The following is a 13,756-nucleotide window of genomic DNA, read 5'->3' on the forward strand; positions in this document are numbered from 1 at the left end:
GGGGTTATTAGGCTATTCAACGAATACGGCTTTGTTCCTGCTCGTATTCAATATCTGTCTAGTATCGATCTACCAATAGTAAGTGACTTCGTTAGTACAAAGACAAAGAACCTTGTGCGCCGTTTCGGTTATGGTTAGATCGGTGGATTCTTCAACAGGGATCTGAATGGCCTGTATATTCTTATTGTGAATCTCTCAATAGCAACCTTGGTGGTATACTTGTCTACTCAGAAGTAAACAGTTGGTTAATATATGTTTGTAAAGTGGCATGTTGGCCAAGAAGGATTGCACCTATACGGTACATGTATATAACCTTGCAACCTACTATATAACGTACTATACATGGCACCACATTAGTCCATCGACTTCCATCTTGCCACTTTCCAAATGTGTTGAACCTCAACAAGCCAGCCAATCAGAGGCCAGAATCAGTCAGGCCATTATCATTTCTTGGCGGCCGATCTCCGCGGATATTATTTGGAGGCCAGCTTGTCCACTTCAGACAGCAGACACTGACATTCTTGATTCTTCTGTTCTTTTCTAATATTATTGAGATTGTTTTTTTTTGACTTTCCAAGCTATCACTGCGTAGACCTCACGGCTTACCTCCAACGACAGACCCTCCCGTTGATTCTCTGGCCTTTGCGCCACCTTGCATATACAACAACCGGACGACTACGTGCTCGATCATATACCACAGTCGGAGACCAAGATGCGGTCTGCAGCGAGGCTGCTCTATGCAGCAGTGTTCGCACTTGCTAGCTTGAGCCATGCCGCGGTTCATAATCCTGCATTGGACCCAACCAAGTGTGCTGTAAGTCTTATTAGGACCGAGGATACCAATACAGATGACTGACGTTTATTTCCTAGCTCGAACCTTCGGCCATGGTATCGGATGCGTGTGTCACATACGGCGAGATCAACGGCATGAACGACCTGATTTTCACGACGCTCAACTCCCTCACACAAGAAACGGACTTTTTCTCCTACTACCGCCTCAACCTGTTCAATAGACAATGTCCCTTCTGGAACGACGCCAATAGCATGTGTGGAAACATTGCCTGTGCCGTGAACACTATCGACTCAGAGGAGGATATTCCGCTGACGTGGCGCGCGGAAGAACTCAGCAAACTAGAGGGCCCCAAGGCGAACCACCCACCTCGCAATATTCAAGCCGAGCGGCCGAAAGAACGCCCGCTCCAGGGAGAGCTGGGTGAAGATGTCGGCGAGAGTTGTGTGGTGGAATACGACGACGAATGTGAGGAACGAGACTACTGTGTCCCCGAGGACGAGGGTTCCGCCGGGAAAGGAGACTATGTGAGCTTGGTGGATAATCCGGAGCGGTTCACGGGATACTCTGGAGAGGGTGCAAACCAAGTGTGGGATGCCATCTACCGCGAAAACTGCTTCTTGAAGCCCGTGGCTGAGGAGCTGGAGGAGCAGTCGGTCAACGTGCCAATAGGCGGCCTCCAGGCAGCCTCTGACTTCCGCGACGTTCTCCAAAAGGAATCACAGCGAGTAGAAAGCCTGTCGCTGGATAACGAGTGCTTGGAGAAGCGAGTCTTCCACCGGCTGCTGAGCGGCATGCACGCTTCTATCTCGACACATCTGTGCTGGGACTACCTCAACCAAACCACAGGCCTGTGGCACCCCAACGTGCAATGCTTCAAGGATCGACTCCTCGACCACCCGGAGCGCATCTCAAACATGTACTTCAACTACGCACTAGTCTCGCGCGCCGTGGCAAAACTCCGCAAGCACCTAGACGGGTACACATACTGCGCCAGCGACCCAGTGCAAGACCGCGAGACCAAGAAGCGCGTCAACAAGCTAACAGCGACCTTGACGGAGCTTCCTCAAATCTTCGACGAGAAGATCATGTTCCAGGACGCCAACGCCCTCGGCCTGAAAGAGGACTTCCGCAACCGCTTCCGCAACGTCAGTCGCCTGATGGACTGCGTCGGCTGCGACAAGTGCCGCCTCTGGGGCAAGCTCCAGGTAAACGGGTACGGAACCGCGCTCAAGGTGTTGTTCGATTACGACGAAACCAAGAACGGCGAGAACCCGCCCCTACGCCGCACCGAGCTGGTCGCGCTCATCAACACCCTCGGCCGCATTTCGCACAGTATCGCTGCTTCGCGCAGTATGCAGCGCGCCCTGCTGACCGGCACCACCCACATGTTCCCTGTCCACGGTGCCGTACCCTCCTCCCACCACGCCAACGCCCTCGGCGACAATAGACGCGTGTTCAGCGACGGCAATAACAACTTCTATTTCGAAGGTGAAGATAATGAAGACGATTATGTCTACGGCCGAGGCGCCGCGCCCGAGCGGTACCCCTGGGAGCGCAAACCGCCTGGCCCAGACGATGGCTGGGTCGAGGATTTCATGTCCGAGTGGAATATGATCTGGGGTACGGTTGGGTATATCTGGCAGTCTTGGTTGGACATCCCATTTACAATGTAAGTTGCTCTTGATTTGGTTATTGGATAGTCTATGGATAGACTGACTGACTCGCGCAGTTACCAAATCGGCACGTCGGAGTTCATCCGGCTGTACAATTACTGGCTCGGATTGCCGGTGCCTCCTCGCATGTGGAAGCTGAAGACACCGCAGCCGCGTGCGCATACTCAACCTGCTGCCTATGCTAATCGTGACGAGTTATGAGTTCTGTATTTCATCTTTGCATTGGCATTTGTACATATGGCTCTGTGCTATGGCGTTGATAGACTTTGTCTGAATGGTTTTGTTTCAGAGTACTCGAATATATACTCCTTAATGTTCAGGCTATTTTGCTGAGCGAAGAGAGCAAACTATTAGTCGTTATATGTTCAGTGAGAGGCCATGTAGTCAAATTACAGGTTGAAGCTAAGATATAGATATGGGTGAATAAGTCTGCTGGTGTCTAGATATGTATAAGTATGACTCGACTACTTATCTACTTCAATCTACTTCGCTCATCTCCATCTCAAACTTCGGTCGCCCCCCAGGTACATGCGTTTGCCACCGAAGAGATTTCTTCCGTATAGGCGGAAGAACGAACCGGGTAGGGGACAGACTGAACAGAACAGGATGGACAAGAAAATCTGCTAGTTAATTAGACATCGCTGCTTATTACAGACCCAGGCATTAGAGGATCGTGCTTATGAAAATTATGAAGAAGATCTACCTGGATATTGTCTAGTTGTAGGTAATACCCCGTGTTCTCGGCAAACCCCGACCTCGGCTTCTCCACCACATGCGTCTTTTCTTCCATCTTCTCTCTTCGCTCACCCCCCAGCCTCGCGGCGAATCCATCTGAACAGACGTATATCGTATCTCGATGCTATTCCGCTAATATCCAACTCCATGGCGACGCCTTCGCCACCAAAACCGTGGGAGCGAGCAGGTGCAGCTGGTAAGTGTCTTCTCGATTGCCGATATCCTAGCGCCACAGAGTCAGCGCAATCCACAGTGTCCACAACTAACTTCCTTCCTCAGGAAACGCACTATCAACAGCACCTATCGCCGGTAGCCCTGCTGCCTCGACCGCGATGACTTCTACAGCCAACCCCGCATCGTCCACCGCCCCCGAACTTCCCTCCCGTCCGAGCGCTCTCAACTCCGTAGTTAACAACTCGCCATATGGAGCTTCACGCCTTGGAACAGGCGCGTACGGATCCAGCTACGGAGGCATGGGCGGCATGGGCGGGATGGGTGGCATGGCTTCACCTTACTCCCGCTTCGGCTCCATGGGCACTATGGGCTCCATGTACGGCGGCGGCGGCTACGGAGGGTACGGAGGTGGCATGTACGGGGGCATGGGCGGTATGGGGGGAATGGGAGGGATGGGAGGCATGTACGGTGGCATGCCGGGACAAGATCCTAATGATCCGAACAGCCTGACGAACTCGTTCGGGCAGAGCACCCAGGCGACTTTCGTCATGATTGAGAGTATCGTCGGTGCGTTTGGTGGCTTTGCCCAGATGCTCGAGAGCACGTACATGGCTACGCACAGTTCATTCTTTGGTTAGTCTCCTGGAAGAAATATATGGACACTGTTGACTCTTTTTTAGCAATGGTCTCGGTCGCGGAACAATTTGGAAACCTGCGAAACACACTCGGCTCGGCCCTGGGCATCTTCACCCTGATTCGGTGGTTCCGCACATTGATCGCTAAGCTCACAGGACGTCCTCCGCCAGCTGATGCGACTTCCTTGACCCCGGCTGCCTTTGCGGCTTTCCTCGGCGGTCACGCCGCTGCTACACTCCCGGATGGCTCACCGGTTCCCGCCAAGCCATCCAAGAAGCCTTTCTTCATGTTTTTGATTGCCCTCTTTGGCCTCCCTTACCTCATGGGCAAGCTCATCAAGACCATGGCCCGATCTCAGGAGGAAGAGGCGAAGCGGCGCCAGCTCGTGGGCGTTGGAGCCGAAGGCCCAGCATCGCTCGACCCGGCCAAGCTGGACTTCTGCCGTCTCCTCTACGACTACACCCCCGAGACCCAGGAGAGCAACGGCATCGACCTGGCCGTGAAGAAGGGTGACATTGTCGCCGTGCTCAGCAAGTCGGATCCTATGGGCAATGCCTCCGAGTGGTGGCGCTGCCGTGCCCGCGACGGCCGCGTCGGATATCTCCCCGGCCCGTACCTGGAGACTATCCAACGCCGGCCTACTCAGCAGGCTATCACAACAGGCAGCGAGCCTGCTACTCGCACTACTACAATGAAGGGCGACCCCGCAGGCCGCACACAGAGCCTGTCGTCACTGGGCAAGCCCGAGCTCAACACCAAGATGGGCGATATCACGCCTGAGAGCTTCCAGAAGAGCACGTTCTACTCATGAGCTATGCTAGACTTGCTTGGCTTTCTCCTTGGTCCTTGTCTTTGCCTTGTCTTGGAATGGACAAGTTGGAACAGGATATGATTTCTTATAGTGACGTGAACCGGCCAAAAACTCCCCCTTCGAGCTTTGCTCATCCTTATATATCCCGAGCGTGCCTTGATCTTCTCGATCTTTTATGACCAGCCGTGCAGGTAGCAGCCTAGCTCGCTATACCTGGGCTCAGTATTGCCTGGGTAGTCTCCTCCCAGCACTTCCCCTCTTTGTTCACTTGCTCCCCCTCCTTCTGTCGGCTTGAATTCGTTTAGCGATCTCTCATTGGCTTTGTATTTAGTACTTATTAGTGCATGCACACACATCCACGCAACCTCTCCCACTAGTTCTAGTTCGAAACAAAAGCCCTCTCCCTCTCCACCTTCCTAATCACAAAAGTACCTACTCCGTATCCCATCCAACACTCCCATGATCCTCCTCGTGGACTATCGTCTGGCCCACAGTGGGCCATGCCATTCCCGTCCCGTCCCGGCACATATCCGTATCCGTCCCCACCGACATTTGGGATTGACATTGACATTTGACATTTGACAGTCGATACATCGAATATCATCCTCAGCTACCCAATATGTATATAGCCGTTGAATACGGAGTAGATACATCGTATATCATCTGCATAGACCTTGTACATACATCCAATCCACAAAACCCAACCTCCCGCTATCGACATATATGTCTTCGTATACCATGCATGCACACACCCGTCTACCTATGTCGTACGCACCGCTCGTCTACAAATCCAATCCAAGTCCAAATATTTTTCCAAATCTTCCTTCTATGCAGGTGCACATACCCGCGCACGTCATGTCATCTGCGTTACCCTTACCCCTGTCCCCTGCCCTATCTGTCCATCCCCGCTCGAATTTCAGTCTTCGAGCTCGTGCCAGTTCCCGTTTCCACGCCTCCATCCGGATACCTGCATTTTTGCCTCGTCAGTCCGAGTTGCATTTTGATTTTGATTTGGATTTGATTTTGGACCGGTGAGGCGAATTGCGTGTGCTTGGCTTTTGAGACGGGTACTTACTTACCTAGGCTAGGTAGGAGCTGCCGTTTTGCCTTTTTGGCGGGATTGTCGGAGGACGTTGACGTTGACATTGGCATTTGATCTACGGTGGATTGGATGTGTACATATGTCCAACGTACAATGTACAATGTATGTAGTATGTACTTCTGGAGTAAGGTAAGGTAAGGGGCTGAAAGTCGTGTCCCTTTACCCTGCGCTGATGATTGTGGGACATTCGTACTCTGTCTAAATAGTGGGTTTTACCATCTCCTTGGAATATTGATGTGCCGTGTCGTCATTATGGTACTTTATTTCGTAGTTGGTCTACGGAGTACGGAGTATAATGAGGTTAAACGCTTAGATGGTTCTCGTTCATCAAGTTTCGTTTCATTGCTGCGCTATACTTTCTACGATTCCTTCTGTCCGGTTGTGTCACGTCGCGAAGTATGTACGTTTACGTGGATATGTATATGATCGGCGTGTGTGTGTCAGGGCTATGTACTTAGCCACTATGTATAATCGAATAGAAGTGTAGGATGAGTCAAACGTAGTGTAGTGTCGATCGATATGTTATGCATGGGAATCCCAGAAAATATATGCGGCGTGGAGTACGGAGTACAGAGTACACAGATGCCATTTCCGGATGGAGCGAGTATGATGGAGTGAATTTGCCGGGGTTGGTCGGGGTAATAAGCGATAGGGCGGGGTTGTGTCGTAAAATGAAAATGAAAATGAAATGTCGAGCAAATTCAGATTCGGGTTGCAGTATCTCCCAGGGTTGTGTCTGAGAAAAGAAATGTCGTGTCGGGTGAGACATAGCTGAGACTGACTGGGACAGGGACAGGGACAGGGACTGAGCCGGGGTGTTCAGTGTCAGTCAATAAGGATAGGGGACAGGGACGGACGTAATATCGGCCGAGCGGATGGAGTATCGTTGTGGAGCTGATGCCCCTTTCGTGCTACCCATACTTGAGAAGCAAGATAGATATGCGAGATATGTTGTATACAGAAATTCAGATGCCATGCATAGAATAGATCATCAATCTAGAACGCGAATACCCATATCCATATCCATAATAAGAACGCCCGTGCTATGAGTCTTCCTCCGTTGGCTAAGTTTGGAAGGGAGATGAGGGTCGGGACGGAGCATGGGAACCATATACATAGAGAAAGGCCAAAGAGACAAGAAAACGGGCTCACACGCTGATGGGAATGGGGGAAATCAAGAAAACAAGAAGACAAGAAAACAAGAAGACAAGAAAACAAGGAGATAATGACGCAATGGAAAGAAAAGAAATGAAAAAGAATCTCAATCAACCAAAACCGAACCAAAACGAAATCAACCAATCACATCCCCAATCCCTCATGGTGAGGAGGCTCGTGGTTAGGATCATGATCCCTAGCCCACTTCGACATCGACTGCGTAAGCGTAAAGTCCAAATCCTGCAACCGCGTCTGGAACGACTCGACCGTATTCCAGTCAGGCGGATGGGTATCAGCTTCACCAGGCGCATCCTCGAGATCCCGAGGCGCAGGACCAGGACGAGAATGCGGGTGCGAGGTGTGCGTGTGCGCATTGTGCACGCTATGGGATCTGTGGCCGCTGTGCGCGCTCTGCCCATGCGAGCTGTGTACAGCATGAGCGGGGAGCGGGCTGTGCCCATGGGGGCTATGCACATGCGCCGGGTGCGGGCTGTGAGCGCCGTGCGAGTGAGACCCCGCCCCGTGCGCGAGGTGGTTGCCTATTGACTGGTGGTAGGACTGGATCTGGCGGGGCTGGTTTGGGTGCATGGACAGCGGCATGGTCGGGCTTTCTTCCAGTTCCAGATCGGGGAGGCTTTCAAGGTGGTTTGGGTCTAGAGCGAGATATCTGCCATCAATATCATGCGGTACACTCACACTCACCGGAACGGCTGTGGATTTACCGTATGAGCCGAGTGGGTAGGAGGGCATTTCTCGGGTTGGGGATTGCATGTCGGGGGGTGAGATGGGGGTTGTGGCGCTGTGTTCGTCTGTTGGCTCTGGGGTGTAGCAGGTCATGTCGGAGGGGGTTTCTATTGGTATTAGGTGTGTATATATATATCAATTTGGATTGATTCACTCACGAGGCTCAGGGCTTGACTCGGCCTTTTGGTCCTTGCCTCGGTTGGTATCCCACGTTGTTCCATAGCGACGCACGAAGCGGGCGATGCGCTTTGGATCGACGTTCTGGCCGTTGACGCGGAAGGCCGTCTGTTTGCCTTGGGCGGCGCGCTTCTGTTGCTTGCGGAGCATAAGATGGACTTCTTTGGCTTTGATGTTCTTTCGAACGTGCCATGCGGCCAGACGATCTTTGTATTGTTTTTCTCTAGAGCGAGTTAGATCTATTCAATATGAAGATAGAAGAGAAGGGTGTATTACGATGCAAAGAACTTATAATCTCTCTCCATAATCCGTTTCACATCGCGCAGTTTCAACTGGTCGTTCCGGTAGAGTTGCTCGATGATTTCACGATATTCATGCCAGTCATCGGAACGGCGGGGCCGAAAGACGTTTGGCGATTGAGGGGAGATGGGGGTTGCGTAATTATTGTCCATGGTGAAGGTTAGAAATTAGGGCATATGTTTAGGCATATGTTTAGGCATAGGTATCGATGAAGATGCGAGGTCGGGTTATAATATAACTGGAATGCAAATCATGTAATAAATGCAAAACAAAATAACCGTCCCCCTAGAAATCCGTAAAATCCGTAAAATCCCAATCCGCAAATCGCCAAACCCCCCAAAGCCCCAAAAGAGCAAAGAGGAAAGAGATCCAAGCCAACGAGTTCTCTTTGGGGCGACGTGCACGCGGACGCACGATCCCCTGGTTCCCCGGGCCAATCACATTACAGGAGCCAAGACCCACACCCAGCTATGACCCAGCTATGACCAGCCATGTCCCCCGGCAGCAACTTGGGGGTGAATATCTCCGGGTTTTGGTCTTTAAGTGGTAGGAGTCTTCTTTGTTTTGTTTATGGAATTAATGGAATAAAGATGTATTTCAATGTATTTATTCCATGTATTTCGAATTAATATAGCTGGAGACCTCGAGTGGAGCTGTACTTTGGCCTTTACGCCTAAGCGAACTATTACATGCAGTGCACTGGCCGCAAATGGATGCATTTTCCGTTGCCTTTTTCGTTTTTTCATTTCTTTTACGGAGCCCTCGGTATGGAGTACGCAGGTAATACGCCGATAGTCCCCATCTACCCCTATTACTACGGTATAATACCTAATACAAAGATTACCTGCAGATCCAAAACACCGCCGGGAGCGGGCCGAATCTTCCCTGACAGGTCTTTGTCTTCCCCCGAGTCTAAAATCCTAAAATCCCAGGGCCGTGGATCAATCAGCCACATAATGGGAGTAATATAGTGTATAGTTAGTATAGTATAGTATACTATAATATAATACAATAATATATCTCAATATGACCATACCTACGGAGTATAACGTGCCAATCTCAAAGGAGGAAACCGTTAAACCCGTTTACATCCACCACGAGAGGGGAACTCACTGCGCTTTGGGCTCTGGACAAGGTTACCCTGTCCGACCAATCTCCCCAAGTGCTGTATATGTATGTTGTATGTATTTATAGGCTAAATTGTTAATTATAAACCTTCGCGGCCGAGACTGTTATTAAAAACGTACGATGCAAGGTCCGTGCTACTTAGTTACCCTTTTTATTTTAGTTATTATAATATTATCTTATAATATAATATATTATTTACTACGGAATACTCCGTACTCCGTACTTCCTCCCGACAGAAGTACAGAACTCTGATCTATAGAATATAGTTTATATGCTGTATCCCTCCGTTGAACACGTAGTACGAGCTTAGGTAGAAGTCACACCCTACCTAGCAGGGGTAAATTGGTAATTCAATCCTACGCTCATCTACAACGGTGCACTGCACTTGCCCCGCTATCACCTGCACGCGTGGCCCATATCCCAAGGGCTAGAATCAGCATCTCCCAGGGACTAGTGTCAGCTGGAATCACTCAGGTCGATGGATGCTGCACTGATCTACAGGGTTTCGTTTCTGGGCTTTCGGGGAGCTGGAATACTAGTCCCCGAGAGGGATAGGGGATGAAAGGGATCTTTGCTTTGAGCTTGGATTCTTGAATAAAACGTGGCTAGTTGGGTACCTCCTGACAAATTAGATTTCATAGGGGATAGGGGAGAACAATGAATTGAAGATACGCCGACTCTCCGTACTTGAAGCAAAAAGAAAAGAAAAGAAATGGAACTCCTCCTGCATTGGGCCTCCAAGCTATTCGCTAACCCCTAAATGGACATGATCGTTATTAAAGTGCGGGGTGTACTTTGGTCTCTCCTATAAACAAGATAAACAATATAACTAACTAAATGCATACAACATACACTCAGCACAGATTAAAAACAACCGCGCTTTCCTGAGGGGAACACAACGGCCATCCCGCGTGGAGCCCCTCCACTCCGAGCCGCCTGTATCCGGAGATATCTGCCGCGGCCACGCTCATAGGTCCACGGACCACCGTTCACCGGCTCGGATCGCATGCAGGTACTACATAGGATGGACGGCGCAGACCGGAAGGGCACTGCATGTCGGACGCAGCTCTCTCATCCGCAGACGAGACGGGGAAGGGATTGAGAGGAGTGGGGGGTTGTTGGCCCACGCGCTGGTAACATCTGTCAGGGGGGTTTTGGTTGGGCCGAGTCCAGTAGTTTGTGACAGGCCAATGAAACGGTGGGGACAGGCGTTGGTTGAAACACCCAGTGGCACGTCATGGCCATCCCCTATCATGTACATGCATACACAAAGTACGAGAGTGATGCGCTGGGCAGTCTTTAATTTCATGCTCTGCGCGATTTTCGATTTCGATTTTGATTTTCGATTTTCGATTTTCGATTTTCGATTTCCCGCATTGACATTTGATCCTTGCTTTTAGAAAGTTTCATGTGTTCATGGTTTATTCTTGGTCTGTCGGGCTTGATCCGCGGCTGCAACGGCTGCAGCCGCGACGGCTGCTGAGTTGGACCCCGTGCTAGCCAGATTGCTGGCATGCGCAAGGAGGAACTTGCAGCAAGTCAGCGTATACTTGCAGGCCCGAGTCCACGTCTCGTCATTCTGGTTGAAGCCCAACTTGATGCTGGCATCCCCAATCCGATCCCGCTTGATCTCATAGGGCAGTTTTAATCCCGGTGCGGTGGCGCCGGTCTGGCCGCGCCGGGGAGATACAACCGGTGCAGGGGTCTTTTCCACAAACTTCCCCAGCTGTCGCAGACACTCAAGGAACGCCACCATGCCCGAGTCAAAGCGACGGTGAAGCCAAGGAAGGTTGAGCGGGAGATCGCCCGACGAGAACAGGTCTAATTGGGTCACCTTGGGTGCAGCGCCCTCGACCGGCTGGCCGGATGGCTGCGTGGGATATTCGATCTTGTCAATCCGTGAGTTAGACCCCAGCGGCTTGAGCCGATACCCCTGGAATTGGAACCCCAGCTTATCGGCCATCGTGGCCAGAAGGAGAGCCGTTTGACCCCATGCAGCGTTAATCTCAGGCCAGTCAACCGAAGGATTGGCCAGCCGGCCCAGACGTAGTCCATTGATAGTACCGAAATATCCATCATGACCAATGCAGAACGCGTCATTGTAGACATTCGTCCGTTGCAGTCGCTCCAGCTGCTGGGAGTCATGATCATACCGCATATTGAGCGCATCCCGTTCGTTTTGAAACTCGGTTAGCGTCAACGCAAATGCATTGCGCGACCGCCAGAAGCTCTCCTCGTCCGCATCGAGGCGGCGCGATTCGATTTCCAAGCTGGCAATCTCCGCATCTAGAGCAGCCTTTTCTTTCTCAAAGGCCTGCAGCTCAGCGAAGGCGGCTCGTTCCGCGTCGAGGCTTTCATTCAACGATTTCTGTGCCGCCTGCAGCTCCTCCTCGGTCGGGATCGACGCGTTCAGGTTCCTGAGAAATGAGATGTAGGCGTCTCGCTCCTTCGTAGACCCCGCCAAGCGTTTTTGTAATCCTTCCACAAGCAGCTCGGTGCATTCCACGCAAATAGGATGGTCGATATCGGAGCGCGCCGAGACGATCTCAAACAGCCGTGTCGTTTTCTCCACTTGATCAACGAGCGGTCCATCCTGGTCATGCAGCTGGGCCTGTGTATTTCGCTTGCTTCCACTCTCACTGACCGGTGGTGGCGCAACTTGGGACTCCGTGAGCATCACGAATGACATATTGCCGCTATCCGCCCGGGGTACTGGGTTGGGCTGGCCTGCCCGCGGCGCAGGGATAGACCGTCTGTAGACCGGCGACGTAGCATGTTTAGAGGACTGGTCGTACTTATCGCGGCGTTCGTGCGGATACGACGATCGCGCTGACGAGGAGACAGCTCCGGTATCCGACAACGTCTTGCCTGTAGAGTCTAGACCGATTAGCGGGATCAACGATCGCCTGGGGGATTAACTTACTAGATAACAAGTCAAAGGCAGCTGGGTTGAGTGACTCTACCGAGCCATCCAGCTTCAGCGGCGTGCGACACTTCTGGCAATACATGGTGGTTGTTGTTCATTTCGGTGTGGGGAGTGAAGTCGGGGGAGCTCAAGGAGCTTCGGCGAACGTCATTTGTTCCTTTGCATATTTGCTCGCGCTTGCGCTTGCACACCACATTCTACTCTACTATCAACGGATGCCAATTTTAATTATGTGTTATTTTACTACGCGTTCAATGTTCGATCACTTCTAATGCATCTATCGATCCTTCTCCGCGACCATGAACCCGGACAGCATGGACCACTCCATGCAGGACGATATGGAACGACCAGCGAAGCGACCATGTTTATCATATACCCCAACCGAGGACGACGAGGTTCCTGCAGAATTCGATCTCCCGGCTGCACGCGCACAGAATGACTCGCGACTGAAGTCTCTCTTCGAACACATTTTCGCGAAATATAGCAAGGACTTCACGGACGTCGGTGATGAGATTGACCTGCAGACCGGGGATATAGTGGTAGACAATGGACATCTCCTAGGTATGCGGAGCGAGCACGACGCCGGCCAGCCGCGATCGTGGCTCTCCCAGGGTGACCTAGAGGACCCTGATGCAGACGATGACACCGCAAAGGGAGAGGAAGATGAATTCTTTTCTATGGCATCTTCTCCTGGTCGTTCTTCGGCTCCACGCGAAGAGTCGCCATCGAAACAGCTACAGACAGACATGGATACCTCTCTAGATTTCGTGTTTACGTTTAAATCATCTGGGACTGCAGGGCACAGTCCTACAACCAAGGAAGAACAAGCCTCCCATCCGACCAACCCTATCCTACCTTCCAAACCACAAGATCCAATCTGGGCAGTCCCAGATCTACCTGCATCCTTCTCAACACCCACCACCGAAACCCGCAAAACAAACGCGGGCTTCTTTTCACCTGCCACTGCCACTGCCACAGCCAGATCCCCATCCCCGCCAGGGAGCGGCTCGATCTGGGCTGTGCGTAAACCCCGCAAGCCACGCACAGAAACGAAACCCAAGGCCACGCCCAGCAAGCGTCGGCCAGCCGCGAAGCGCAAGTACCATTCCAGCCCTGTCACGCGCGACTGGTCTTTCGCGGAAGTGCCAGATGGGAATGAGTCCGATGACCCGTTGCAGGACTATGAGCCATCGCCGACGCCATCGAAGGTTAAAATCATTCGTGGGAAGCGTCGCGTTCCGACTAAGGTTAATGATGGTCCTTCTACTCCTTCGAAGCGGCCGACTGTTGTTATTGAAGTTGAGCGAGGTGATCGCCAAGAAGGGGGTGTGGATTAAGTGGCCTTGACGATGAGGTGTCTGACGCACATCTTGAAGAAGGGGGCTGCGAACCAAGTGATCAT

General features: G+C 51.7%; 5 protein-coding genes across 5 annotated transcripts; 3 read left to right on the forward strand and 2 right to left on the reverse strand.

The window, feature by feature from the left end:
• Positions 1-712: 712 nt before the first annotated feature.
• On the forward strand, positions 713-2,667 carry N7518_003641 (ER oxidoreductin; the record flags this gene model as incomplete). The annotated part of the gene is made up of 3 exons (XM_057184568.1): positions 713-814; positions 871-2,462; positions 2,523-2,667. The coding sequence occupies 3 exons, from the start codon at positions 713-715 to the stop codon at positions 2,665-2,667; spliced, it is 1,839 nt and encodes a 612-aa protein (XP_057046018.1).
• Positions 2,668-3,348: 681 nt separating this feature from the next.
• On the forward strand, positions 3,349-4,822 carry pex13 (peroxin PEX13; the record flags this gene model as incomplete). Its single annotated transcript, XM_057184569.1, has 3 exons — positions 3,349-3,397; positions 3,481-4,008; positions 4,056-4,822. The coding sequence occupies 3 exons, from the start codon at positions 3,349-3,351 to the stop codon at positions 4,820-4,822; spliced, it is 1,344 nt and encodes a 447-aa protein (XP_057046019.1).
• Positions 4,823-7,223: 2,401 nt separating this feature from the next.
• On the reverse strand, positions 7,224-8,452 carry N7518_003643 (Clr5 domain-containing protein; the record flags this gene model as incomplete). The annotated part of the gene is made up of 3 exons (XM_057184570.1): positions 7,224-7,930; positions 7,982-8,223; positions 8,277-8,452. 3 exons carry the CDS (start codon positions 8,450-8,452, stop codon positions 7,224-7,226), a joined length of 1,125 nt encoding a protein of 374 aa, XP_057046020.1.
• Positions 8,453-10,842: 2,390 nt separating this feature from the next.
• N7518_003644 (beclin 1) lies at positions 10,843-12,436 on the reverse strand (the record flags this gene model as incomplete). The annotated part of the gene is made up of 2 exons (XM_057184571.1): positions 10,843-12,305; positions 12,352-12,436. The coding sequence occupies 2 exons, from the start codon at positions 12,434-12,436 to the stop codon at positions 10,843-10,845; spliced, it is 1,548 nt and encodes a 515-aa protein (XP_057046021.1).
• A 217-nt stretch (positions 12,437-12,653) lies between these two features.
• Positions 12,654-13,691, forward strand: N7518_003645 (uncharacterized protein; the record flags this gene model as incomplete). The annotated part of the gene is made up of 1 exon (XM_057184572.1): positions 12,654-13,691. One exon carries the CDS (start codon positions 12,654-12,656, stop codon positions 13,689-13,691), a length of 1,038 nt encoding a protein of 345 aa, XP_057046022.1.
• Positions 13,692-13,756: the final 65 nt, after the last annotated feature.

Source organism: Penicillium psychrosexuale (assembly GCF_028828465.1).
Source record: "Penicillium psychrosexuale strain IBT 29551 chromosome Unknown utg000002l, whole genome shotgun sequence".
NCBI lineage: Eukaryota > Fungi > Ascomycota > Eurotiomycetes > Eurotiales > Aspergillaceae > Penicillium > Penicillium psychrosexuale.